Source organism: Sphaeramia orbicularis, chromosome 10 (genome assembly GCF_902148855.1).
Source record: "Sphaeramia orbicularis chromosome 10, fSphaOr1.1, whole genome shotgun sequence".
NCBI lineage: Eukaryota > Metazoa > Chordata > Actinopteri > Kurtiformes > Apogonidae > Sphaeramia > Sphaeramia orbicularis.
Window position 1 is genome coordinate 38,125,768 of NC_043966.1, and position 26,674 is coordinate 38,152,441.

General features: G+C 38.7%; 1 protein-coding gene across 4 annotated transcripts; it reads right to left on the reverse strand.

Annotated features, from left to right (window-relative positions):
• stag2b (STAG2 cohesin complex component b) lies at positions 1 to 26,552 on the reverse strand. 4 transcript variants are annotated; one of them, XM_030145385.1, is made up of 34 exons: positions 26,343 to 26,545; positions 24,198 to 24,330; positions 24,030 to 24,111; positions 23,721 to 23,864; positions 23,530 to 23,626; positions 23,317 to 23,393; positions 22,999 to 23,203; positions 22,185 to 22,336; positions 20,934 to 21,007; positions 20,706 to 20,829; positions 20,389 to 20,487; positions 20,146 to 20,225; positions 19,869 to 19,976; positions 19,430 to 19,541; positions 19,218 to 19,335; positions 19,007 to 19,110; positions 18,670 to 18,762; positions 18,471 to 18,560; positions 18,114 to 18,317; positions 15,869 to 15,939; positions 15,702 to 15,789; positions 15,524 to 15,604; positions 15,328 to 15,420; positions 14,780 to 14,954; positions 14,517 to 14,656; positions 13,954 to 14,055; positions 13,687 to 13,835; positions 11,985 to 12,113; positions 11,504 to 11,730; positions 10,148 to 10,367; positions 9,279 to 9,386; positions 9,073 to 9,199; positions 6,356 to 6,433; positions 1 to 1,981 (listed from the first exon to the last, which is right to left on the reverse strand). In XM_030145385.1, exons 2-34 carry the CDS (start codon positions 24,239 to 24,241, stop codon positions 1,958 to 1,960), a joined length of 3,819 nt encoding a protein of 1,272 aa, XP_030001245.1. In that variant the 5' UTR covers positions 24,242 to 24,330; positions 26,343 to 26,545; the 3' UTR covers positions 1 to 1,957. The 4 variants fall into 4 exon arrangements, with proteins under 4 accessions (XP_030001245.1, XP_030001247.1, XP_030001246.1 ...); XM_030145387.1 differs by having other exon boundaries at positions 1,958 to 1,981; positions 26,476 to 26,552; XM_030145386.1 differs by having other exon boundaries at positions 1,958 to 1,981; positions 24,198 to 24,325.
• Positions 26,553 to 26,674: the final 122 nt, after the last annotated feature.

A 26,674-nucleotide genomic window follows, 5' to 3' on the forward strand; every position in this document is an offset into this window, starting at 1 on the left:
TGAAATGTGTTGATTTTTATTCAAAAGTTACTGTCTCCAGACAAGTACAAATCAGAAAACAGAGTGACTGAAAGAGGATGGGATAATAGACAACAACTTAGAGTGTAGGCAAGAGTGCAGAAAAATAAAACACAGAAATGACCAAAAAAGGAAGGAAAAATTAAAATTTGTATATATACACATGATCTAATAAGAATTTATACCAATGTAGTGGTAAGTAACAAACAATAAACAGTACTTTTTTTCCTTAAAAGAATTTTCTTTTTACTTACATAAAATAATTAGGCAAAACACATATAGGCTGTTCATCTACTTTATCACATTACATCTGACCACCTCATGTTTCATGTTCTAAGAAGCCAATTATCCACCTTTAAACATGACTGATCCTCTGACATGGAAGATTTACTGTGAGAGAAGGTGACCTTCACAAGCATGTTTAAGGCTTAAGCATGGAATGACTACAAAATAAAAACCTCAGTAGACAAAACATTTCATTAAAACTTGTGTGTGACAAATATATGTCAAAATCTAAGCTTTGTCTAGCTGCCACAGCGTCGCTGAATAACTTTCATCTTCAGTATCGTCTGAGTGACTACCTTTCACTTTTAACATTTGAAACCTAAGTAGTTTTGTGACAGGACTTTTTTTTCATGTTGAGAAAACTTTAAAGCTGAATTTTCACAAGTCTTTTTCATTGATTTTATCCAAACTAATTTACATGTAGGAAAAAAGGTAGAAACCCGAAGACATTATCAAGACCAAAAGAAAAAAAAAAAGGAACATTAAAATACAAATTTAAAAATCTTCCTTGATGCATGGCTTTACATGCGTTCATTTTTTTAGTTACTTACACATTTCTCAAACTTTGTGACTGAAGGTTGAAAAGTCGAACATAAGAAAAACCGAAAGCACATATATAAAATCAGCACCGATTCATATATAACTTTTATTTAAAATGTAGAGATACCCATTTCAACAATATGCTGCTGAATTTTAAGAGGAAAAAAGATGATTTGCTTTGACTTGAGCCGTTTTCTTCCAGAGCCCACACAGTGGCACTACTGGGGTTCAACTCCGCTCGTAGATTGGGGTTTCAGGGAATAGGGGGGGGGGCGGGGGGGTTGTCAGGGGACACACTGCTCTAGCGGATGGTGGTTTAGGAGTGGTCCGATTCTTGGGCTAAGCTCTAGGACTTGCTGCTTGGACAGTGTGGGGCGTTCAGTGGACTCTGGGATTCACAGCATAAAGGGATCCTGACTGATTCTACGTGACATCTCACCATCCGAACCACCAGTGGTTATGAGGACCTCCCATCAGGCCCGAGAGCAGGAGAACCAACTTAAAAAAGGTAGAGGGAGGGGGAGGAGAAAAAAAAACAAAACAAAACAAAAAAAAAAGAGCACAAAAACATAAAGACCTCCATCCACTTGGCTAACACAGTACAAGCAAGCTACTACAGTCTGTTTATAAATTACTACTTCACACCTGGTAACTTACTACAATTGTAAAAAGGGTTAGACATAAACAAAAAAAAAAAAGTTTCTTAAGTTAAACACACCAATTCATCCCCATTAAAAAAAAGAAGAAAACAAAAAAAAAACAAACAAAAAAAAAAAAAGCTATGGATTTTTCTTCAGACACGTCTCATTTCTAAATAGGTTTGGAAGTGGCCTGTTACACTATTTCTGAACAGGAAGAGCTTACCCAAGATTATAAAAGTAAATATTTGAAACAAAGTCCTCTCTGAGCAAGCAACACTGAGTGTGGGTTGTCATTGGTCCACGTGGAGTACAAGCCAGATTTTTTGTTTTGTTTTGTTTTTACTTTTTTCTTTGTTTTTTTTTTTTTTTTTTCGTTTTTTAAAACAGAAAACACTTCTGTCATCGCGTCTAAAATTCTCTTTAAATACAAAGCGCCTCTTCTCTTCCAGCGTCAAAATCATCTGGATATTAGCTTAAAACATGGACACTCCAAGGACCTGAGGGAGAAAAAGAAAGAAAACAGGCTTTAATACCTCAGCATAATAATAGTAAAGTTGACATGTGATGTTGAATCAAACAGAACATCGTATTAGAATCATCAGTAGGTCATAATTGGATTAGGATCGTACACGTCTGCACAAATAAAACAGGGTAAGACTCTTTATAAAATCAGACTAAGACTGAAACACAGCCCAGAAGGTTACCGTACTTTCCGGTCTATAAGCCGCTACTTTTTTCCACACACTGTGAACCCGCGGCTCGAAAATGATGTGGCTAATTTATTTTTTCTGAGCTAACGATCGATACAGCTGACAAAGAAAGAAATAGAGCTGCTGCACGTAACCTTGGCATCAATGAATCGATAGTGAGAAGTTGGAGATGGGGTGGGTACGGCTTGTAGTCCGGGAAGTACGGTAATATTACTTAAGAAAAAAAATGTGTATGACAGTCAGGCGTCATTTACCTGTGGTTGTCAACATAAAACATACTGTTCGAAGTTAAATTAACCCATGAAGACCCAAACATGCATCGCCGACCAAAACCATCTACTGATCTGAAACTGTTTAATACCTGCTGATCCACTAGTCTTATCAATACATGTAAACAACTGGTGTAAAATGCAGTTTGTCATCTTTTCATGGTCATCAGATATGACCCTGACCTTAACTCACAGGCTTTGTAGTTACCATGGAAACACATTCATCTTCTACAACACTGATTCACCAGTAAAACCCATGGAGTCTGATAAATGGCAGTAGATGGAGACACTTGGTTTACGTTCACTAGATGATACAGGGTGGGGAAGCAAAATTTACAATGAACATTTAGTTGTTTTTTTCTCAGCAGGCACTACGTGAATTGTTTTGAAACCAAACATATATTGATGTCATAATCATACCTAACACTATTATCCATACCTTTTCACAAACTTTTGCCCATATGAGTAATCAGGAAAGCAAACGGCAGAGAGTGTGTGATTTGCTGAATGCACTCGTCACACCAAAAGAGATTTCAAAAATAGTTGGAGTGTCCATAAAGACTGTTTATAATGGAAAGAAGAGAATGACTATGAGCAAAACTATTACGAGAAAGTCTGGAAGATACTATTAAAGAAGAATGGGAGAAGTTGTCACCCGAATATTTGAGGAACACTTGCGCAAGTTTTTGGAAGCGTGTGAAGGCAGTTATTGAGAAAGAAGGAGGACACATAGAATAAAAACAATTTCTATTATGTCAATTTTCTTGTGGCAAATAAATTCTCATGACTTTCAATAAACTAACTGGTCATACACTGTCTTTCAATCCCTGCCTCAAAATATTGTAAATTTTGCTCCCCCACCCTGTAGATTTGCTGAAAAAGTTATCCGTTTTGATATAACAACCTTTAGATTTATTCTGACATCTAAAGTAAATATAGGAAAATATAAAATTAACAGCGTGGAAAAAAACAACAACCGTGGATTATATTATAATATATGACGATAAATCACCTAAAAGGTGACATATATGAAAAAAATCATTTGGGAATGGCCACAAAAGTAGTACTGGGTCTTAATGGGTTAAAACAAACCATAACTTTCTAAGTTTTGTTCAGTGTCGCTGAACTTCATCTCTCGTCTCACATTTTGTGCTTAGTCGACAACAGGTACCTCACTGCAAAAATCCAAATCTTACCAAGTGTATTTTTCTCATTTCTAGTCAAAATATGTCATCACACTTAAAATAAGACATAATCACCTGAAGAGCAACTTTTCAGTGAGATATAAGACCTTATTTTTAGACAATTGATCTCGAAAATACCAAGATAATTTTCACTTGTTCCATTGGCAGATTTTTTTTTGCTTAATTCAAGATTTTTTTTTTCCCCCTTAATTCAAGCAAAAAAAAAATCTGCCAATGGAACAAGTGAAAATTATCTTGGTATTTTCAAGCTCAATTGTCTAAAAACAAGTTCTTATATCACACTGAAAAGTTACTCTTTAGGTGACTGTGTCTAATTTTAAGTGTGATGACATATTTTGACTAGAAATGAGAAAAATACACTGGGTAAGATTTGGATTTTAGCAGTGTTCACTTTTCAACGTTTCACTAAGGCTGTTTTCAGACTAGGTATCCGAGTCCGTATCCGAGTCCATTGGACCCCAAAGTCCACTTATCCACATATTATCAATGTGAATGCAAACGTCCCTTGCACGAGTACCGTACCCGAGTCCAGCTGAGAAGATAATCCTGGGTATAGACTGCGTAGATTCCAGTATGGAACGTTGCAGTGTGAAAGCGATCTGTAACTGAGACCGGAAGTGGCCTAATCACCATACCAGCTGCAGATCTGAGTGGCACGAGCTCGCCTTATCGACCAAACCGCTCTGTGATATATCAAGGACAAAGAGGGTTGCTCTTCTTCTCTTTGCCTCAAACAGGCTAACAGAAAGAAAAGTATTGCCTGTGAACACAACAGTTGCTCGGTTGATGACGTACGGGTTTGTCACTTCCGTGTTTGTTGGATAGTGACAGAATTCCTTCCACAGCGCCACCTACTGTTTCGGCCATGTAACACCCACTAGTTCTCGGGCCACGGTAAGTGCTTGTGAATGCAACACCTACGGGAAAGGTGTGAAAATATCCAGGTACAGCACGGATCTGAATACCCAGTCTGAAAACACCACAAGGTCTTGAGAACAAATTAAAAGTGTTCCAAAAAAGTGAAAACCACCACAAGTCTGGTCGTGTCTGTGCTGCTGAACTGTCTGAGCAGCTTGTGGCGAGAGACAAGTTTGATTGACGTCACTCGTGTGATTCCTGGGTGTGTAGTCTAATTATATATTTTCACTTTCAGATACTTCAACACCTCCATGACCTGTTCGATATTCCCTTAAACTAATGACACGTTTTCAGATCCGGTTGTGGATAATTAAAACAAGATCAAACAATTCTGTCTCAGCATACAGATTTTTTTTCCCCCCAACTTCATCTCTTTTACACAACAGACTGTGTTGAATTCACTGCAAAAAAGCAGTATGTGACTTCCTGTTCCTGCCATTTCATAATATAGTTTAATTTCCATCATTTTCCAGTGTGGAAATGTCATTTCTATTGAAGAGTACTAATAATGTGAAACAGGTGTTGTCTCAGCTGGGTGCACTGGGCTGTGTCAAACGCCTCAACAGCTTCGTGTGTTACATGTCGTTTCCTTAGTTCATCGAAGTCTACACAAAAGAACAGAACACACACCCAGTGTTTTGTCTTGTTTTTGTGATAATGGCAATTTCAACCTTGTTTCAGTAAAGTTCATGCAAAACAACCAAACATTTTTCTTTCTCTATGTGAAGGGTTGTGGATTTCAAAGTCCAATGGTGAGACAAGTGCTTGGATTTCACAACGATGGGACACGTTGAGACAAGAACTAAATGCTACCATTAAATACAATTTGTCGTGTTTGCACAGGTAGAAATACTGGCTCTGGTACTTTTAAGAACTCTTTTCATTCGATTTTATCCTGTCTTTGCATCTCATTCAGTGTCCAGACTGAACAGCTGCAGTCATTCATTTCACGTCTATTACCATTTAACCCATGAAGACCTAAACATCCATCACCGACCAAAACCATCTACTGATCTAAACTGTTGAATATGTTGATCCACTAATCCTATCAATACATGTAAATAATTGGTGTAAAATACAGTTTGTCATCTTTTCATGGTCATCAGATATGACCCATTTGGACGTTCAGAGGCCCTGTGGTTGCCATGGAAACACCGTCATCTTCTAAAACATTGATTCACCAGTAAAACCCATGGAGTTGGATCAATGACAGTGGATGAACACACTGGGTTTATGTTCAGTTAATGATAGTTTTAACTGAAAGTCACTTTTTCTCCAGTTTTCTCTGTTTTTGATATAATAACCCTCAACTTTAATCTGAGCTTTTATGAACATCTACATGATCAATGAATTAAATATAGGAAAATATCTGATTCATACTGATAAAAAACTAAATACAGAGGATAATATTATAAATCAACGGTGATGAATAATTTGAGAAAGGTTAAATATAGAGAAAATTTCATTTGAGAACTGACATAAAAGTAGCCCTGGGTCTTTATGGGTTAAGTATGAATTTTCCTGCAACTATGTTTGCTTATTTTAAAGCTTGTTTTTTCCAAACAGTGTTCTGAAAGCTGCTCCAACTCGTCATTACAAAGAAAAAGTAGTATCTGTGAGCACACTGGTGTGTGTCTGGTACTAGACGAAACGGCAGTCGGTGAAACATTTGGATTTATTTGGAGTGTGCCAAACTGCCTCAGGGCAGACGGTGCACATCAGGCTGAATAGAATCTTAAAGTAGGTGAGAGAGTGGAAGTGGCCCTCACCGATTCATCCATGATAGAAGCAGGGTCAAAGTAATCCGGCTTCAGCTCAGACCTCTCACGCCGATTCTTAGAAGGAGGCTGGAAAAAAACACAGAGCAGACAGGATGTTTAGAGCCGATACTACGGCAACGTTCCTTGTTTGCTGTAGCTGCAACCAGTCACCATTGCCTCATGACAAATTGGAGGTGACCATATTAATATGACAAATGCGGTGATATTATTGATTTTTCCAATACACTGTTTTAAAAATGGTGCCCCTACACCAGATGTGTGCAGTATTTAACTACTTTAGCTTAGTGGCTGGAAAGAATTTATCAGCCGTGCGATGAATAGCATGAATTTAGGGAAACTAGGACAGTTGTTCAATTTTCTGGTTGAATCAACATGACATTTGGAGCCTTTTCTCATTGAGTGCAGCACTAGCACAAGCATCCAAAATAGACATTTGTGTTGGATGAAATTTAGCTCTGGCTTTACGCTATTCATACATGGTTTTGTGGTGGTCGTGTAGATGGTCCAATAAATTAGTCATGTTGTGTCGTGTTGTACCAACAGTTACGAGGCACTGCCAGCGGAGCACAGGCTCCGTCATGTTCCTAAATGCTAAACTCAAATGGCTTTTACACACTGATCAAAAACACCAGACCTTATGTTGGTACAAACACTAACTGGAATTTTGTGTCCTAATGTTGACGGAATTAAGCGTCTAAAAGTGATGTTTATTTGCCGTGGATGTTTATTTAAATGTGACCATTTAGGAAGGCGTCCAGAAAACAGAGGCTGTAGGAGGACATGGAAAGTGAAAGGGATGCAAATCACAATTTTATGATGGGTAACAAAACACAACAAGGTACAACTAATCACTCTTTTGTATTGTTAATAACAGAAAAGAATGTATTAGCATGACTTCCACAGCAGGTTAGGAGCTGAAACTTGGCTAAGTCATCGTGAGTCATTTGCTTGTTGTGACAGTTAAAATTACCTCTGGGCAAAGAGTTTCTTTGCTGATAGTGGGTTTTGTGTGCATTACAATGGGGAGATTCGCTACTTGTTAATGACTCCAGATGGCATTGTTCTCCTGACTAGAATAATTATTGAAAAAAAAAAAAAAAAAAAAAGAAATGGGTCACCATTAATAATTTGGCAGTCTGTCCTTGACTAGTAAAATATATAGGTCATACATTTTATTGTACATCCAAGCCAATATTTGGCACCATCTATGTCAAAGTAATGCAAAATCAATGTGGAGAACATCAAAAATAACCAAACGAATAAATGCAGATTGAATAGTTTTAGTTTGTCCCTTGTGGACTACTTTCAGAAGTTTTGTTTTTAAGCTTTTGGGTTTTGTTTAGTGTCTGCTTTATTTTTCCATATTATGTATAAAGATAAGGAATTTATAATCATCCAAAATTACACATCATATTTTTTGGATATTGTTAGCCTCATAGCATGATTACCAAAGTCATATTTTTGGCCAAACTGTGATACCTGCGTAACTTTACTCTCCTAACAGTACTGCTTTATTTGGCATCATTAAAAAAAATTTGACTACAGCAATTATGTTCTGAGGCTAACGATATGGAAAATATTCTTGAGGACCACTAACCCTATTCACATGCCTGCATTTTTCACAAACTTGGGGAAACGCTGTAATAGTTTAAGAGTCGACGTCTTTTTTTGGAAGTGAAACAGAATCATCAAGGTCCAGAATTCTTAAGTGGAATCTGAATCGACTGAATTCATACATGTTCCTACTGACACATAATGTAAGTTTTTATGTGGCACTTGAGTTGAAAATCTTACATCAAAATGTTAAACACCTACAATGAATGATGAGTAGTTAAAGACCGGTAAACTCTTACGTATTTTATCCCTACAGCCCCTAGAGCAGGGGTGTCACATACAGCACAAAATGACAAGTGGGCCGGAGCAGCAAAACAACATAAAAACCTATAAATAATGTCAACTACCAACTTTTTTCTACATTTCTGGCTGAAAAAAAATAAATTACATAATGAAAATTTTTTTACATCTACAAACTAAAAAATGTGAATAACATGAACAATGTGAAATTTCTTGATAAATCTTCTAGTTTATCATTAGACGTGTACATTACAACTTACAGATCACAGTGGATCTACAAATACACAAACATTAAGTAACAGGAATAATATTGTTAAAATAGAATTTCTCCAAAGACATTTCAGGTTGTTCATATTTGTTCAGGTTATTCACATTTTGTTGAAAGGATAGTTCGTAAATGTACATATTTTCATGTAATTTTACTTTTTTCACACCAAAACAGAGAAAAAACTGGAGTTGTCATTATGACAGTACTTTACTGGTCTGATTCACTTTAGATCATATTGGTCTGTAATTATTTTGACATATTTGATAATATCTACAGTGTAATTTTTTCATGTCACAAATTAATCTCATGGGCTGGACTGGACCCTTTGGCGGGCCGGTTTTGGCCCACGGGCCGAATGTTTGACACCTGTGCCCTAGAACACAGGGCATATGTTTCTTTTATAATGTTTTAAATGTGTTTCTTTTTGTTTCTTTTATTTCAATGTCCTGTGTGAAGCACCTTGAATTGCCTTGTTGCTGAAATGTGCTATACAAATAAACTTGCCTTGCCTAGAACATTGCATCATGTTGCTTCAGTTTAAAGCTAAATATGTAAACTCCAAAATTAGCTTCATGCGTCTCACCAGATCGATATCCATGGTGTCAAAGTCCATGCCTTCGTTGAGGTCGTCCATACGACCCTCAGACGACATCATCACATCCTCCACAATGGGCTCTTCGTCTTCTTCCATAAGCCCAGTGCCTCGACGACTGCAAATACAACAGAAGAGTTTAAGATGTGCGCTTGTACTGAGTGCAACAGGTGTGTGTGTGTGGGTCTGTGTCGTACATAGCATGCTGCAGATTGGTCCTGAGCTTGGCGTAGTTCATGGCTCTTTCCTGCTGCTGGCGCGCCTCCTCCTGCTGCCTCTGGGCCAGCATCCACGTCACCTGGGAACTAAAAGCACAAGCGAGGATTAATTAGGGCTGTTTTTATCTAAATGTTTGGCGATTTGACTGGAGATAACATGAGGGTGTTGACTACAATTGTATGGATGACGCACTGGCCTGGTGCCTCTGAAAGTCATGTTGGATAAATAAACCAGTCATTTGGTGTCCCAGTAGGGCCGGCATTTGGCAGGCTGTTAAAATGCAAGTGTTTTTCTACCATTTGCCCTCATAATTAATAGCACACAAATGGGAAATTACATTGAACCCTGTACTAATGTATTTTGGCTCAAATTCCAGTCCTCTGATCTCATTCTCATAGAATAAGATGGGCCTGGATATGAGCCTAACTATATTATGAAATCATGTAGTAACAAATGAGGGAGGATAACATAATTAAAATGAAAATGGACACTAAAGAAGTTTCCTAAATGCTAGGCAGTCAAAACCAATGGAAAGTAATGGATTTAATGATCGAAACAATATGCAACACACCATTATACAGAGGTATGGTGATATGCTTATTGAGCAGAAAGATCGACCACATTCATTACGACAACCTTAAGTGTTTTAATAGATAAAATTAAATGCAAGAGCGCACGCTTAAATGCTGTTTATTACTGAACTGAACTGCAGTTTGAAAACATTAACATGTTTACATTCTCTGAAGGTGCTAAGAAAACTCTTATGACATGAATTAAAGTGCTTTTCTGTGACTTTTGCATGCTGACTGCTTTCATCATCACTAAAACTATGGTGTGCATTGCGTACTTGTAGTCCATGGGTGTCTGGTGGTGCTGGGGCGTCTGCTGATGGTGCTGTGGGTGTTGGTGGGGCTGCTGCTGGTCGTGAGGGATGGGGTAGACTCCCATGAAGCTGTCATCGCGGGCCCTCTTAGGGTCTCGCATGGCAGTGGAGGTGAGGTGGGGGGATGGCATCATGACTGGGGTCTGCATGCTCTGTTGCCACATCTCACTGCTGCTGCTCTCCTCTGGAGGAACAGGGCCAAGGTGTTAGACTCAAAATACATGGAAATAACCAAACTCATTCTCCATTCAAGCAACTGTTTATATTTAAGGTTTAACATGTCCATCTATGCCTGTATGTGTGTATACATACAAAGTAGGTAAGTAACAAAAGAAAAATGACAGAACAACTAAGGCAAGCAGTGTCTTTGTGGCTTCCTCTCGATTACACTCCAGAGGTTAACAATGGAGCTCAAGCCTGGAGAATTTTTAAGGGCTGTTTATATCAGGGTGCTTGCTCTTTATCCAAATAAAAATTCCAGACTTTTTCAAAACTGCTATCCAGTTTTTTCAGGTTAATCATATCTTTTTTGTGAACGGATAGTTTGTAAATGTAAACACTTTCATAATTGAATTTGGTTATTTTTGTATTCAAAATAGAAAAAGCTGTTATTATGCTTTTATTTAACTGGTCCGGTCCACTTGAGGTCAAATTGGGCTGAATGTGGAACCTGAAAGAAAATGACTTTGACATCCCTGGTCTAAGACAAACTTTCCTAGGAAGACAATAAATATTATCACATCCTATCCAGCACTATTCACATTGAATTTGAGATTATTAATAGTGACAAAAGAGTAAATCGGGCACTATGCCGATTAATACGGTAGTGCTGAACAGTGACCTACTAATGCACACTGAGGCAGGGTTTAATCTTCTGTGTGTAAGTTATGACAGGTTGTCTTGACTATATGGAAGACCACATGTGTGCAGATACTATGGTTTTAAGTGACCCTGTGTGATTAGAAGGTACAGTTTGACTCGTTTAGCTCTCTTCCACCATCTGCTGTTTAATCTCCTCACCCATCAGCTCAGATGGTTGAGCCAGGCTGTTACGGCTGCATTTGGGTTAATCTGAGCTCCAACTCTGCATTTGTAACATCAAAGCCAGGCTGATTTATTATGAATGTATGTATGCATGCAATTCTCTTGTGGACCTATTCTCGGCTTCTTCGTGCTGACAGGGGAGTGAGAAATTTGAAGTGATTACGACACAGACATATTACTCTGCGGTAAGAAAGTTAGTTTTAAACTACTGACGCTGCCTGTACAACAGTTGACGATGATTACTGATGATTTTAGTACTCCCAGAATCTGTGATACCTTCTGGCAGCTTTCTCTTTACTGCTGAAGTTCCAGCTGCAACAGCAGGAGGCTTGGTCTTCTTGGATCGGACAGAAGAACCTCTGCTGGAGTAACCACTCATCACTGACATGGTGTCGTCATCGCCGCCGGCCTGCAGAGAGTTCCTGTAGGAGATGAGTGGGAGCCAGCAGTCCTCTCGCTGCAGCGCCATCTGGAACGTCATGAAGCGCTCCAGGTACATGTGGCTGGGGAGAAGTGCAAGGTCGCGCAGATGAGATGAGAGAACTCACGCATAGGCAGGACAAACTTTACAAACATAACCAGGTGCACATTCCAAGTGACGGGTAAAAAAGACACCACAAAAATCAACCACTCATGCATGAGGAACACCAGTTGCACCAGTTGTCACAAACACCTGTTGCGCTAAGACATTGAAAACTCCCAACAGTCAGCTGAGCAGCAAAAAAAAAAAAAAAAAAAAAAAAAAAAAAAAACTTACACAGTCCTCTTGTCTTGTCTCATAAGCTTGGAGGAGAACTCGCTAAGGATGTCCAAGAAAGCCAAGTTGAGAGGGGGCCCCCCTTCTCCCTGGGGACTGGGATCCTTAAAAGCAAACTCAATGCCATCTCTAAAAGATGCACAGAAACAGAAAAGAAGAACAAAATGGTGTGACAAAAGAAAAAAAGAGAAGGAACACTTACAACAAAAAAAAAAGTTTGATTCAAACTTTGCAGCAGAAACATCTAGAAGCATAAAACAGCAAAAACTGGGGTTCAGTTATATGACTCTGATCAGCTAATTTACATACTTGGAGTCGTGATATTTGCCTTACACCTGCTACACCTTGGTTGGCATATTTACTTTGTTGTTCCTTCTTTCTTTAAATTTAAGATCCTGACAGAAAATATTATACTTACATTAACACTATAAATCAATGTCAACAATGTGATCATTAAAGCACAAGCAAATTGAGACTTAACACAATACAATAAAATGTATTTTCCTGGTGCCTGTAGGCATCATCAATCTCTACCTCTGTCACAGTCCCAACATGTTGTTCATAATTGTGTTCATTACACAAGACTACAATAGTCATGTCACATTATACCTTGGTGTAATTCTAAACCATTAAAAAAAAAAAAAAATCTAAAATATGTGCATGTTAAAAAACTGAACATTTAACCAGTGTTTCATTGGTTTAATGCCAACTGCACAGCCAGTATATCCCATTCCACAGTTATGCCCATATGTTGCACAACTGTAGGGATAGTCAGGCTCAAGTTCCCTGTACATGTACATACATGAGCTGTCGAAGATAACAAATGTACTTTCAACACAAGAAAAAAACAAAATAATTAATGTAGAAGTTGGAATATGTACTGAAATACTGGCTGGCTACATCAGTTTGCATGCATGTAGTATTGTTCCAAATATTTTCTTCTTCTGAACCACCCACTTTGTTTTTACAGAATTTTGTGACAAACACATAACACTTTTCAGCACAAATTTATGCTGTGTTGTAAATTCTTGAATCTACAGTTGTTGCAAGAGTACTATGCTGTGCACATTTCCTATTCAAAACAAGTTAACATACAACCAACACTTGCTTAGCACTATTGTTCCTTGTTGTTATTGAATGACACATTTGGTTTTTTTTTTTAGGTATTAAGTTAGAACCTGAAATACACATTGGCTAAATGCACTGAAATAATTCTAAACATATTTTAATGAATATACATTCCCTTGCTTAACCCAACTACTTCCATTTTTATTTTTCAATTTCAGCTTTTATAGGGTTTATGACATATTTTATCATTATTCTGAAATTCCACATCAACATAAAGTAGGTGGGCTAAGTGAAGTAACAGACGGAACATTTATATTAAAATTCAATTTTTGTGAATTGTGAAGACCAACATTTGAATGCATTTAGACAAGCTATGCAAATTTCCACCCTCAACTGTACTTTTCCCGCATTACTGTCTGTGCATGGGAAAGAGTGAAACTAAGAGCATGGGAAATGGGGAAAACTAACTGAAACATTTTACTACCTAAGCCTCTCCAAAGCCAGAGGAAAAAATAACATGGCAAGAGGAAACACAGTACTGAAGGAGTCATTTGTCTAACATGACAGTTCCAGAATTCAAGGCCAAACGTAAAAAGTGCAGTCGAATGCAAAAAAAGCCAGAATGAAGACTTACTTGTGCAGCATAGCAATGGCATCTCTAGTTTTAACTTGGTCGAGACCAAAGGTTAAGGAGAAACGGCGAGCCAGCTCTTTGATTCCGCAGAATGCAGATGAGGAGCGGTCAAACCCATGACCCAGCTCAGACAGCATCTCGTTGAATAGCTAGTAGTAGCAGAGATATGCAACATTACATTAACAATTAAAAACAGGACAAATACACAAATCAAAAGTAGGAATTAATGGAAGCATTAATGAGTAAACATGAAGGGTTCACTCTGACCTGCTGCAGACTGAGGATGAGTGTCTTGGCACATTGAATCTTGTCGATTTGCCGAGTTTTACTCATTGTCTCCTTGATGATGTCACCATAGTCATTGTAATACTGAAAGCAAGCACAAAGCACAAGAATTATGACTGTGTGAATGAATTATACTAATCCACGTGGCTAATGTGGCTCCAATAACGTCCATTCAAAACTAACTTGTGTATGTACATGGACAATCAACAGCAGTGCCTGTGTTTTTATATTGTTTGCCGACCTTGACCAGATCTTGCACTTTTGAAAAAAAACTGCTGGTGACCTCAACTACATTGCACTAGAAACTCCTATTATTATTTTGTATTATAACTAAATTACTGCCCTTTTTCTTAAGAAAAAAAAAAAAAAATCTTTTAGGCTGTTCTTCATTATGGTATGGTGTGTGCTGCTTGACCTCTTGGCCAGTCTTTGTAAAAGAGATTTCGATTTCAATAGGATTTTATCTGGTCAATTAAAATAAAAAACTGAAACATCAAATAAAAACTAGCAAAAATTGTGGCATTTACAAAAAAAGTGAATCTTACCCTCATGTATTGTTTGAAGATGTCAGCTCCTGTCTTCATTTCTACTACACAGTAAATGATCAGTTTACAGTAGGCAGCCAGGAGGTTTCTTCTCTTGTGCAGAGCTTCAATCTTCACTGCTTCATCGTCCTGCTGACCATCTGAGTGTACATAAACAGAACAGCAGACGTTAGCGGGAGCATTCTGCAAAAGCTGAAAAAGTGTCCTTACTTGCTCCTCCAGAAAGTAAACAAACTCCCAGAGCACTACATTTACATCTGTACCTGTGCTATTTGTGTCATCGTCCTGGTCTATGAAGACGTGGTTCAGGATGAAGGAGAGCAGTTCCGACTGCAGCGAGTCCTCTGGGGAATAGACCAGAGGCTCCAGGTGTTCTCTGCCTCCGGACACCATCTGGTGGCTGAAGATGAGCAAGAGATCACACAGGATGGTGAATGCCTGCAGACGAAAGAAAGGGGACAAAAGGTTAAAGGTCAGCGGATGTAACAAAATAACTTTTTAAGCATCGTTACACAAAAAAGAAACAAGAAATTTATGGAAATGTATGAAGCACAGGAGGCTTCAGCACCCACTCAAAAAGTTGTACTTTATGGCAAATGAACAAGGAAAACAGAGGGTTTGCTTTTAGTGTATTACTTTCGTTCAGTTCATTCCAACACTGAGTGGCCAAAAAAAAATCTACTCCAGTGGCCAAACCACATGCAAAATCACCTTGTCTTAAGTCTAATGCTCTTCATTTTACATTCCATTTCTGTTAGATTTTTGGTTAAGATCCACATGTGTAAATCTGCAGTCTGTGCGTCTGCCTCACCTGTTCTTTGACAGCTGTGTTGACGTTGGTGAGGTAGCGCTGACACATCATACAGAATGCCCTCATCTGCTTCCTCAGGGTCACCATGTCATCCTGATATACAAGTTAGCAAATAATATTAGAATCGTACATTCACTGTACATTGATGGGATACTTTTCAAAGCAGCACTGACTAAAGACATCGAGTCAGCTTCACCTTTCTGGAGCTGCCCTCGGATAACTTCGCCAGGTGCCACAAGATCACGTAGTGAGTGCACTGCAGTGAATGGATGACTATCTGCTCACGGAAAAAAGGCCCAAAACATCAGATTGGTTAGTATTTACAAAAATAATTTTTGGTGTGTTTAAAATGAATAACACTGAAGTTTAATAACCTGCTCAGGCATGTCTCCATTTTCAATGCCTGTGTTTAGGAGCTTGAAGTTGCTGGTGAAGAGGTCCCACCCAGACAGGTCATGTGCACTGTAACGCATCATCTCAGAGTTAGAATGATACATCACACACAGAAAATTACACACACATGAAAGAATAAATTTCATACTTGTGAAATGCTGTGATCCTCTTTAGAGTTGACAAAACCTGATAAGCATCATCTTCATCTGCATCTTCCCCCTGGAAACAAACATTGTACAAGATAGTTAAGTTTTATGGATCAACAGGTTTGCTTATCAGATACAGAATGGATTGGATGGATCTATACCTGATACAAATACAACTTCTCATATTCCTGAGAGACACTTGCATGAAAACTGAAAGAGCTCTCAATCGTTTGTATGCCCTAAGTGTTATCAGTTTCTGTTTTGCATCGGCAGTGTGTAATTCAAGTATGTGCTTGCCGCTAATGTGTGGAGTGCTAGTTTTGAAAAACACATTTTTACAAACATCGGACGGGATACAAAAAAAAAAAAAAAATCCCTGCAGGGAAAGAAAATACCCATCTCTTATACTATGCACAAATTGTTTAACTAATTCTTAAGCTACACAAAATTCCAATCACGTCTACATACATTCAGTCAATATGCTACAAGTTTTAAAAAGATTTTGTGTGAGAGATTTGCATTATATGCTCATTACATACAACTGAAAATATTATGCTGCTTTGCTGGTGTATTGTTACTAAACAAATGATGTTTAGACATGCTCTCTGTGTTGTAATATGGACAGCTAGAAGAAAAAAAAAACTGCTTTGAACATAGTACAAGAATCTGTTTTTACCCATTGTAATTTAATGAGGCCAAAACTAGAAGGCTGTTTTCTGCCAAAAAACCTTGTAAACACCCCTGTAAGATTCTTGTTATTCAGAAAAATATGTCAAAATACAAACAACTACACAATAGAGCTGGATATCGATACATGACTTTGAATTAATTTTCAATTCTGGCTGAGAAGGGGCCGACAAGATTTTTTCCAATTCAATTTAAGTCTTAAGGTCGGAACCACATTATTACACATAACCCCATTGTAAAAGTAAAAGCACCTGAAGAACATAATATCGTTCTATTTAAGTAGCCAAGATCTACTGAGGAATGGGACACAGCCCTGCCCATCTTGATTACTGTAGTAGGATCATTAGACAAAAATCAATGTAGGGGAAGTTGCAATGTAATGGAAACTATCATTATACTGACATTTTAAAAGTGGTATCACAGAAAAAGGTTAGAGGCTGCAGACACAGCCAAATACACAGTGTCAGCTCTTACACCTTTGTCCAGCTCCCTCCTCTTCTCTGTGCTTCCATAGACTGTGTTTTAATGTAGAGGAATGCACTACGTTCCCTGTTGTCTGTTGGGCAACTTTAAGAGTAAGTTGCAATTCAGTTAATGTTTATTAAAACTTAAGGTTAACCTGTCAGTATCTCCAAGGTTCTGCTCTATTAAATACCACAAGATCGCCTGACAGCAACAACATAAACAAATGCTACTGACAATAACTGTGTTGAGTGTTTAGCAATAATGACAAAGAAAAAAGTTAGAGGTGACACAGTCTTCCATTAACTAATCTGTCTGTCCTGTAAATACTGCCACAACAAATAAGCTGCTTTGAACATAAGCACCCTGGAAAAGGTTTGTTTTATAAACAGTTGACAAAATTGCTACAAGTTAATAGTCACCTAGGCCTATTTTCTTGGCAAAAAAAAAAAAGTTTAATTTCATAGCAACAAATGAATTGTTTATGCAACAGCAAAGAACAACACCAGCAAAATGTCACTTTTTTAAAGCGCAATCAGAAGCGATGAAGTGTGTGCATCCTATTACCAGGGTGTTTGGTCTTTATCCATGTAAAAATTCCAGACTTTTTAAAAAACTGCTACCCCCCCCAAAAAAAACCAAAAAACAAAAAAGACTTTCAATTCATGTACTTTTATACTTGCGCGTCTACTTTTTCGGTAGAGATTGTATCTGTTGCGTGAAGTAAAAAAGTTCATTTTAATAAATGGATGAATACATAATTCACAGTAAATTATGTTTTACTGACAGAAATCTTTTCAAAACATATGAAAATCACAAAGTGGATATCACAAAAACAAGTTTCACTAGAATCATTCCAGTACCGACCAGCTAGTGAAATCAAAGTTTTTTTATATGCTTTCCTCAAGTAATTCTTTTCTTACAAGATTATGTGCCTTGGAGCATACTCTAAAATTCGACTATGAGAGAAACTTTTTTTCCATACTTTAAGACTTTCAGACAAATTCCAGACTTTTCAAGGTCTGGAAAACAGTGTTTCAAAATTCCATGGTTTTTAAGACTTTCAAGACCTGCGTGAGCACCCTGTGTTTCCCTTACCTCCTGTAGAAAATCCTCTAGTAGCCTGTTGAACTTGTCTACCAGCTCATCCAGCAGCTGAGAGCGGGCGATGTCCACCCTGTTAAAGATTGTGAACTCCTCATTGCAGAGGGCATGGTAAGTCTTGGAGCAGGCTTCCAAAACTTCAGTGTCTGTGTGCTTCTCCACTATCTCCCTGATCTGACGCAGCAGGGACTCGAGGTGCTGTGAGGAAACAGACCAGAAAAAAAAAAAAAAAAAAAAAAATCATCATATGGTGAAAGAATCTGTGACCACCTTTCACTAATCAACAACATTAAATAAATAGAATTAACTCCAAAGACCAAAAAAAGCTGCTTCTTTAACAGGCAGTCAAACCTTTTCCAGGCGTCCTGTGGTATAAATTTCCAGGTCAAAGAATTGTGGCAACTGCAATAAGTTGGTCACCTTCTCTGCATCAACAGCGTACTGAAAAAGAGCAGTTCAAACCAACATTATTTACATTGATAAATATACCACTTAAGCCACCAGCTCTCATTCTGTTGTGCATTGAAGAGCACATCATGATATAACCTACCTTGGCCAGTAGAGGGGGCAAAGCCACAGCAAACAACTCTGTCATTCTGGTTCTGTCATCCAGCTGTGTCTTCTTCTCTTTCGCTGTCATTACCTGATCATAAATGCGAAACAGTTTCTTTTAAAGTTCTCAATTACAAATGCAAAAGACCTTATTAGAATTTCTTTTCTTTTTTTACTTTTTGTAAAGTTTACTCTTGTCTACCACCACAATTAAATCTCAGCTAATTTTTTTCATCTGAGGAGATATGATGACAATACCTGAAGGTTAAATGTAAATTTAAAAAGTATCCTTTAACCATTCTTGTTGAACTACTGAGGATAGTTGGTCATTTTACCCTCTTCCCAGTGCCTCTTCCAACAGGTGGGTGGCATTCTGCAGCCTGCCGTACAGTGCACAGCATAATTTCAATCAATGCTGTCTCCTGTCTGTCTGTAAGAGCTGGTGGAAAAAGAAATACACAAAGACAATTCCTTATATATTCATATCAGTTTTGAGCTCCAGACCCCATTAATAACAGGTAAACATCCAAAAAAAGACTGTCATACCTTCCTCTCCTGGCAATGGATCATCTAGCAGTAAGCTAATCATACACTCCCAATCCTTCAGTAGCTCTGCACCGCATTCCCACAGGGAGTCCACAAGGTAAGCTGCATGCTCGTGGAGCTAATGACAAAGCACAGGCACAGATGATGCAGCTGCCTACATACTGCTAATGAAAACAAATGATGGGCTGTGTGTGCAAAATACGGTTGCCTACCTCACTCTCCAGGAAGAAGAAGACAGTCGTCTTAATGAGGTTGGCGTTAGGGCTTTGTCTACCTCTTCTTTTAGGGGCACCTTCCTCCTCTGGTTCCCGCTGGCTGAACAACCTGTGAGCATCAAACACAAAAACAACACAATCACACAGTTGTTTTTCTTATAAGTCAAGAGCCAGAAATACTGACAAAAAAAATTATCTACCAAACAAAAACCTGTCCCTCAATTCCAAATAGAACTACTACGTAAATGTTTACTTGTTGCTAAAGAAAAAAAAAAAAAAAAAAAAAGATCTCATTCAACTGTGGTAAACCTCTCCTTTCTTCCTCCTCTCTCCCAAACCCAATTTGGAATTTTCTGAATAATATTCATCCCTCTTTTGGTGACAAACAAAGATTTGGCTTTTGTTCAGAGGTAAGTTTGATTTGTGTCTAACATACTTCTTGAAGAGGAATTCCCCAGCTGCAACAGCGACAGGCCTGTGTGCTGAATACACCAGGTGATAAACACTCTCACAGTCCTCAGGAGTCAACACTTCATCTGTGCTACTGCAGAGAAAAACCAAGAAGTGTCAGTCTCTTTCAGCTCTTGAAACAATGTATGAAAAGTGTATACAAAGGGTTTCCCCTTCATATACAAACTATATCTAAGGATATGAGACTGGTAGTCTGACATCAGAGGCACTAAAAAGATACCACCATGATCACAGCTACTTACTTCAACACAAGAGTGAGCAGTTTGATTGCTTGTACTGCAACGTCATACTCTTTGTCAAGAGTCATAGAGACAATTCGGTCCTAAGCAAAGAAAAAAATGGCAATTTCAGTGGGTGATTGGACTCTGTCATTCTATTAGTAGTTCAGATTCTGCCCATTCATTCAAAACACTGTGTACACAGACGTATGTGAAACAGTGAATTTTGAGCTGCAGTGTTTCAAGTGTCCAGGAGGTGGTGCTAACCTTGAAGCGACTGGTGAAGAGCTCCAGTCTTGCATTGAGCTCTCTGTTGTAGTACAGACCCTGCAGAGCTGTCAGACACTTCAGACGTACCTCACCTTGCTGGAATAGAGAATTCAAAATGAGTAATTTATCCAATCTGCAGAAGTAGATGCAACATCAAGTAATAATAGAATAAAGATTTATGTTGTGTTATTTACATTGATGAACAAAACTTTTAACTCTTTACATGCCCAAACTGTCCAAAAGTCTACTGAGTGAAACAAACCACAGAAAAAGGCCTTGCATGCTACAGCATAACAAACCTCACCATAACCCACCTTATCATGCATCGTCCAACCCACATACTTCAGATAGCTGTCATTGAGGAAGGCATCACTATAGAGTTTCATCCATACTCCAATCTCTTCTATACAGATTGCCCTGATTTCTGCTATTGAATCACTGTAAAAGCAAGAACACCGTATAAAAACAAACAGGAGTTAAAAATGTTTTTACTACTATGTTTCAGTTAAGAGTAAAATGTAAATAATTATATGGAAACATACCGATATCGGTGAACAAATACTCCTTTGAATATTGCATTCATCATGTTTTCAATCTCATCCTGATTTTCTTGGAGCTGAAATGAACAGCAGAACAAATTTAAGCAGACACACCTTTGTCTAGTCAATTTTAAAGCTTAACTTAGAGATGACTGGGAGGCATTGTTAACATAACGAGACATGTGTGACAGCCAACTATGCCACCACGCCATGGTGTGGCTGCACACTGAACTAGCAGATGGATGCCCGGTGGGACCGAGCATTATATAACCCAATAAACTGACAATTATAGCTGAATAATGCTCAGCACAGTCCCTGCAGGACCACCACCTACAGAAGAGCTGCATTTCTAAAAATGGAAAACATAGTACATCAAAGTTATAGTAATTCACAGTTTATTACTTTTGTAGTATCTTATTTGGTTATTATGAATGGGGGGGGGGGGGGGTAACAAGAAAAATTGCACGACGGAAAATGTTAAATTACGAGTGTTTGTTGATCGTCCTTACGGAGGTTTGGCACAAGTATATCTCAATTAAATACTGTCATTAAAGCTGAGTGATGTTGTGATTAAACTGTTACTTATGGTTACTTATGTGCTGAGGGTTTCCTGAGGGACTTTTATATTGTGTCATGAGGCTAAGTACCAGATAAGAAACTCACAAAGGAGAGGATGAGAGTTGAAAGGAATGAACTGACAAGTCATTAGACTAACAGCTATTCCAGCATTCAGCTGGTGTTTAAGAGAAATGTGGAAATTCTCCACCTCTATTCTCTAGTCAATCACCAAGAATATGAGGCTGTTATACTAGAAAATATGTTGTGATTTCAAATATCCACTTTTTGAAATAATTGTTCACTGCCATATGTTATCATTTGAGACATAAAATCCTAATCAAGTACTTTAAAGTATGACATGCCACACTGATTAAGTAGCCAATGAAACTTGCAAAACTTTTCTAAACAAAAGCTAAGCACAATAAATAGACAAAAAAGATCAATACATTCAAACCACAATGAGAGAACACGCCATACACTCTAGTTCATTTTTCCACATGTAGGGAAACTAGCTCTCTACTTTGGAGAATACTACTTAGTGAGCAAACTTGACAAGTTCACAGTCCACTTCCAACAACCTGCATATTGCACATGTTCACGTCCTACTCTGGACTATGCATCCCCAGAATTTGAAACACCCAAGGTGGTGGGTGTGACTGTGTGCCTGGAAAGGTAATTACAGTTTGTCCATCCTACCTCTTTGCGTTTTTGCAGGAGCAGCTCCAGCCTGTCATTGGCCCTTTTGGCCACCATTTTATTTCTCTCAGCCTCATACTGGCGCTGGGTGTTGTCCATGTTGATGCTCAGGTTTAGAGCTACATTCACCAGGGCTGTCATCAGCTTCATGGCTGTCAAACACAGACAACATCCATGAATAAACATATCTAACCAAGAGTAATCCTTATTTAAAACCTGCTTTAAATGTTAAATATGTAACTTAAAACAACTTAAGTTCTGTTTGTTTACAGGGCACTGAATACTAGCACCAGGATGATGTGTAAGATGAATCTAAGTTTTGTTGCTTTGACAGTACCTGACCACTGATGTATATATAGGCCTAAACAAAGGGACATGTTATTGTTGAAGATTAATGACAACAAAGGAATCTCTGATCAGGCAAAACTAAATGAAAATGCTCATGTGGGGGTGTCAAACACATGTAGTGACTTTATTGGTGGCTATATTATTTGCTTATCGCACAGCAAAACAGTCTTTTTGAATAGTGTTAAAAATAGTTATAGTGTTTAAAAAAATCATGAATAGTGTTAAAAAAAATGACACAAATGGAAGAGTAAACTTCAGACATCTTCCACCTGTTCAGTTACAAATGTAGAAAACAATCCCTAACACTAATCCATTTGGTTTTCATAACTAACTCTGTATCCATTAGGAAAACACTGCAATTCATCTAAGATAAGATAAGTCTTTATTGGTCCCACAAGAGGAAATTCCATATTTACAGCAGCAAAGCACAAAAGCACACAAGTGCAAAAGAAGTGCAAAATCGCACCTGCCAGTGTTGACGTGTGTCTGAAGGCTCGGACTTGGGAGTCTGATAGTCCGGTGAGAAGGGAGATGACTGTGTCCATCATGTACTCATCATAGATGATACTGTATTGACATTGGCGCACAAGCACCGAAATGAATTCACAAAAGCTTGATTTGAACTTTTTCCACTGAGGCCCTGCTATAGTTAGAGGGTAGTCACCACTGTCCTGGAAGGAAAAAAACCAAGAGAAATATGAAGTGCAACAATGAAATACACTGACAACAATTGGAAAGTTTACGGTGAATATGGTTACAATTACAGTGTACAAAATGGACTTACCTCATCAAATTCCTCTGTCATTCGCCGTATGATCTCAGAGTTCTGCATGTTGCGGAACATTTCTCCGCTGACCACACCTGATAAACACAAAGTGATAGAACACAAAGATTTAGTGCATTGTCAAATTACTGACAGAAAGAATAAAGCACTGCAGTGAGCCACACAAAGGATGAAACACTTTCTTCATCTCTTAAAGAACAGTCACCACCATACCTTTACATCCCGAGCACTGGATGAAGAAATTTATGAGGTCTAGTAGTGCGACATCTCTGTCATGTTTGTAAGACTCAATCCAGTCATCTACAACAGACTACAAGAGAAAAATTGCACCTCTTAGTTTCATTTTTTTTAAAAACTGAAAAATAAGGTTTTTGATAGTGTGACAAAAATGTTGCCTTCCTTACCTGCATTGCACTCCTGCCCAGCTTCACCACCTCAAACAGCATCATGTTTTCCATGCCATTCTCCTGGTGGTGGCCGTTTATTCGGCCTGCTCCCTTCCCTCCTTTGCCTTTTTCCCCTGCCGTTTTCTTCCCCTTCTTACCACCCTAGGAAAAAAACAGAAGACCATTAAGAGAACTACAGTAAAAATAAGGTAGACTGAAATAAGACAAACATGTTTTTATACACATCACAAAAATCTATTACTTCAGCGTTGTCATCCAACAAGACAACCTGACTCAGACTGAGGACAGATGTGATGCCTTCTATACCTTTCCTTTAGCTGAGATTGCACTCCTTCCATCAGGATCCTCAGAGAAATCTGTGTCTGAGGAGAATCGGGTGTCTGTATCCCTGGTAGAGAGAAAGACATATCAGAGATGAAGATTCACACCAACCTAGACTCTGAAAACAAATATGTAGCAGGAGACAGCACTTACTGAGCATAGGGGAACTCTGATGGTATTTCTGGTGCTGCTATCATTTCTGTAACATCTTCTGGACAACTTCAACTTATGATTGGCTTCAGATCCTCAGTAAATACACGTTAGGTGAGGTTGCATATGACCTACACTGTGAAACAGGAGAAGATAGAGAGCTCAAAACGTGCATATTATGCATTCAAACACAACAGGAACCAGAGTCCAAAAACAGCAAACATGTATATATTCTCAGAAAACACAATCTCTATGCGAGTATGTGTTTCTTCGATGCCGTTCAGTGAGAGAGAAAAAAAAACAGTTTCACATGGTAACAGGGGGCGGACACAAATGCTCCTGTCACGCTCAGCCTCCTAGCCATTGGCTCCCTCTCTTTCTCAGTTTCCCTTGGTTTACAGTCAACGTCACATAAGGCAGACTCAGTGTCTTCCTCAATGTCCATATATGGCACTGTCATATCCGCCCCACACACATCTCAGCCAATGAAAAGACGGTATCAACATCAACAAGATACCGCAGGCCACAGAGAAACTATTGCATGGTTTTGATGTGTATATTAGTGTCACAGATATCACAAGTGAAAGCACAAGTTTAAAAATTTACTTTGTTGCTTGTACATGTAAAGGTCATCCAAAACGTCCAAAGTGAGAATTAATACTCCACTGAGGAGTGTTTTGTCTACAAAAAGGAGATTACAAACTCCACCCATCGTGTGTATTCTACGTGTGTCTTTCAGTCCTACTACGCTATTCATGTGATGACAGGCCAGTGGTCAACATTTATTACAACAGTCCCCTGACTAGGCTTCCAAAGAGTTTTCAATATAAATGTATTACATGCTACCAAAAAACCAAAAAAAACCCCCAAAAACTAATATCAGAGTGTCATGCAAACGACCTACTTTCAACAATGTTCAGGTCACGTCAAGCATATTATTTGTCAAAATTCAATATTGGTCTTAAAATTACATAGAGTAAAGACCCTCATTCACCGTATAATCGTGTACTATGAGTGGGATACGTTGCCTTCGCGGGGTCTATTTTATTTAACAAAGCTGTTACTATTGTTTGAAGAGGCTCTTTACGTGCTCATTTCCTACATATTACAAGGCGACAGGATTCTATGGGTGTTGACTGAAAAAGTGGCGCCAAATTGGTCAGCGTATCTCATAAACTTGTTACTGAGAGGTGATGCTAGTCGTTCTTGCATAAAACCAAATTCTGAAGCCAAATTGTGTCGATCCCTGCAAGTCACTCGTGTCACAAACTAACGGCTCAGTTCCCTCCAACAACGCCGACGCGGTTACACTCTTCCTCGGCGCCTGTCAAAATTGACACCGGTGCGCTGCTGGTGCTAGCGCCACTAGCCAAGCAAACTGGTGATTTTTTTTCCCACAACGACACAGTTCCAAATAACTGAAGTAAGCCTAAATATTGAGTGCAAATGGGCAACGTTTTCCGAAATTAAATGTTACAAAGTATTGTACAACGCATCGTGGCAATATATCAGGAACACGCAGGCGTACACTAATGCTATCGTAGTTGGATTCTTAATAACAAAACAACGCAAGCCCTACTGTACTAGCGCAAGCTAATGTTAGCTAGTACGGCTACACAATAAGGATTCCCACTAACTTAAGGTTAACAAAGACAATAACATCTATTTATCTACATACCATTTCCAGTGCTCGTCCAAGCATAGCACCAATAGTCATGGTAAATATACTTCTAATACCGAGCAAAGAACAAGTGCCACTAGTTAGCTTGCTAACAGCTACCGCTAACGTTGCCTAAAAAAACATCACGTCCTTGCGTCCTCCATCTTGCCTCGGGAGTTCCAGTGCCGTATTGCATAAGCAACAAACACTTTGTTTACAAATATATAAAGTGCAACTAACTCACTCGAAACAATAAAAGGTACCTTTCGCTTATGAACCGAACAATTTGCTCTACTGTGACCAAAATGCAGTTCCTTAGCCTGCTAACTACCGAAGTAGCCATGTACCGCGAGCTAGCGAAGCGACTTGGTTCAGGCAGACATCCGCGCTCAGAGCTCATCTAGCGCTAGCTCGGCTAGCGAGACGGCTAGCAAAATACAATTCAACTAACTTCCAGATAGCTCTCCGCCATTTTACAGCTAACTTACCTTGTTGTGAAATGTAGCAGCGGCTCAATCGTAACTTCTACTAGTCTTTTATAGCCTCCCCCTGAAATCCACTACAATTCAGTAAAAAGAGTTTAAAAGTCGCGGTCAGAGGCGGTTTCGGACGTTCTCTCACCCCGCTTGCTCCGTAGTTCGGTTTGTTGTTTCGACGACCTAAGAGGAGGAAATCCTGGTGCAGAGCTACCACCTAGCGGCCGCAACAAAACCTATTGAAGATATTCCGCGGATGATCTGACACCTAGCGGTGCATTGGAAGGACTACACATTGAGAATGAGGCTTCCTGACTTGGGTTCGAAGTGCTGCAACTTCAGCG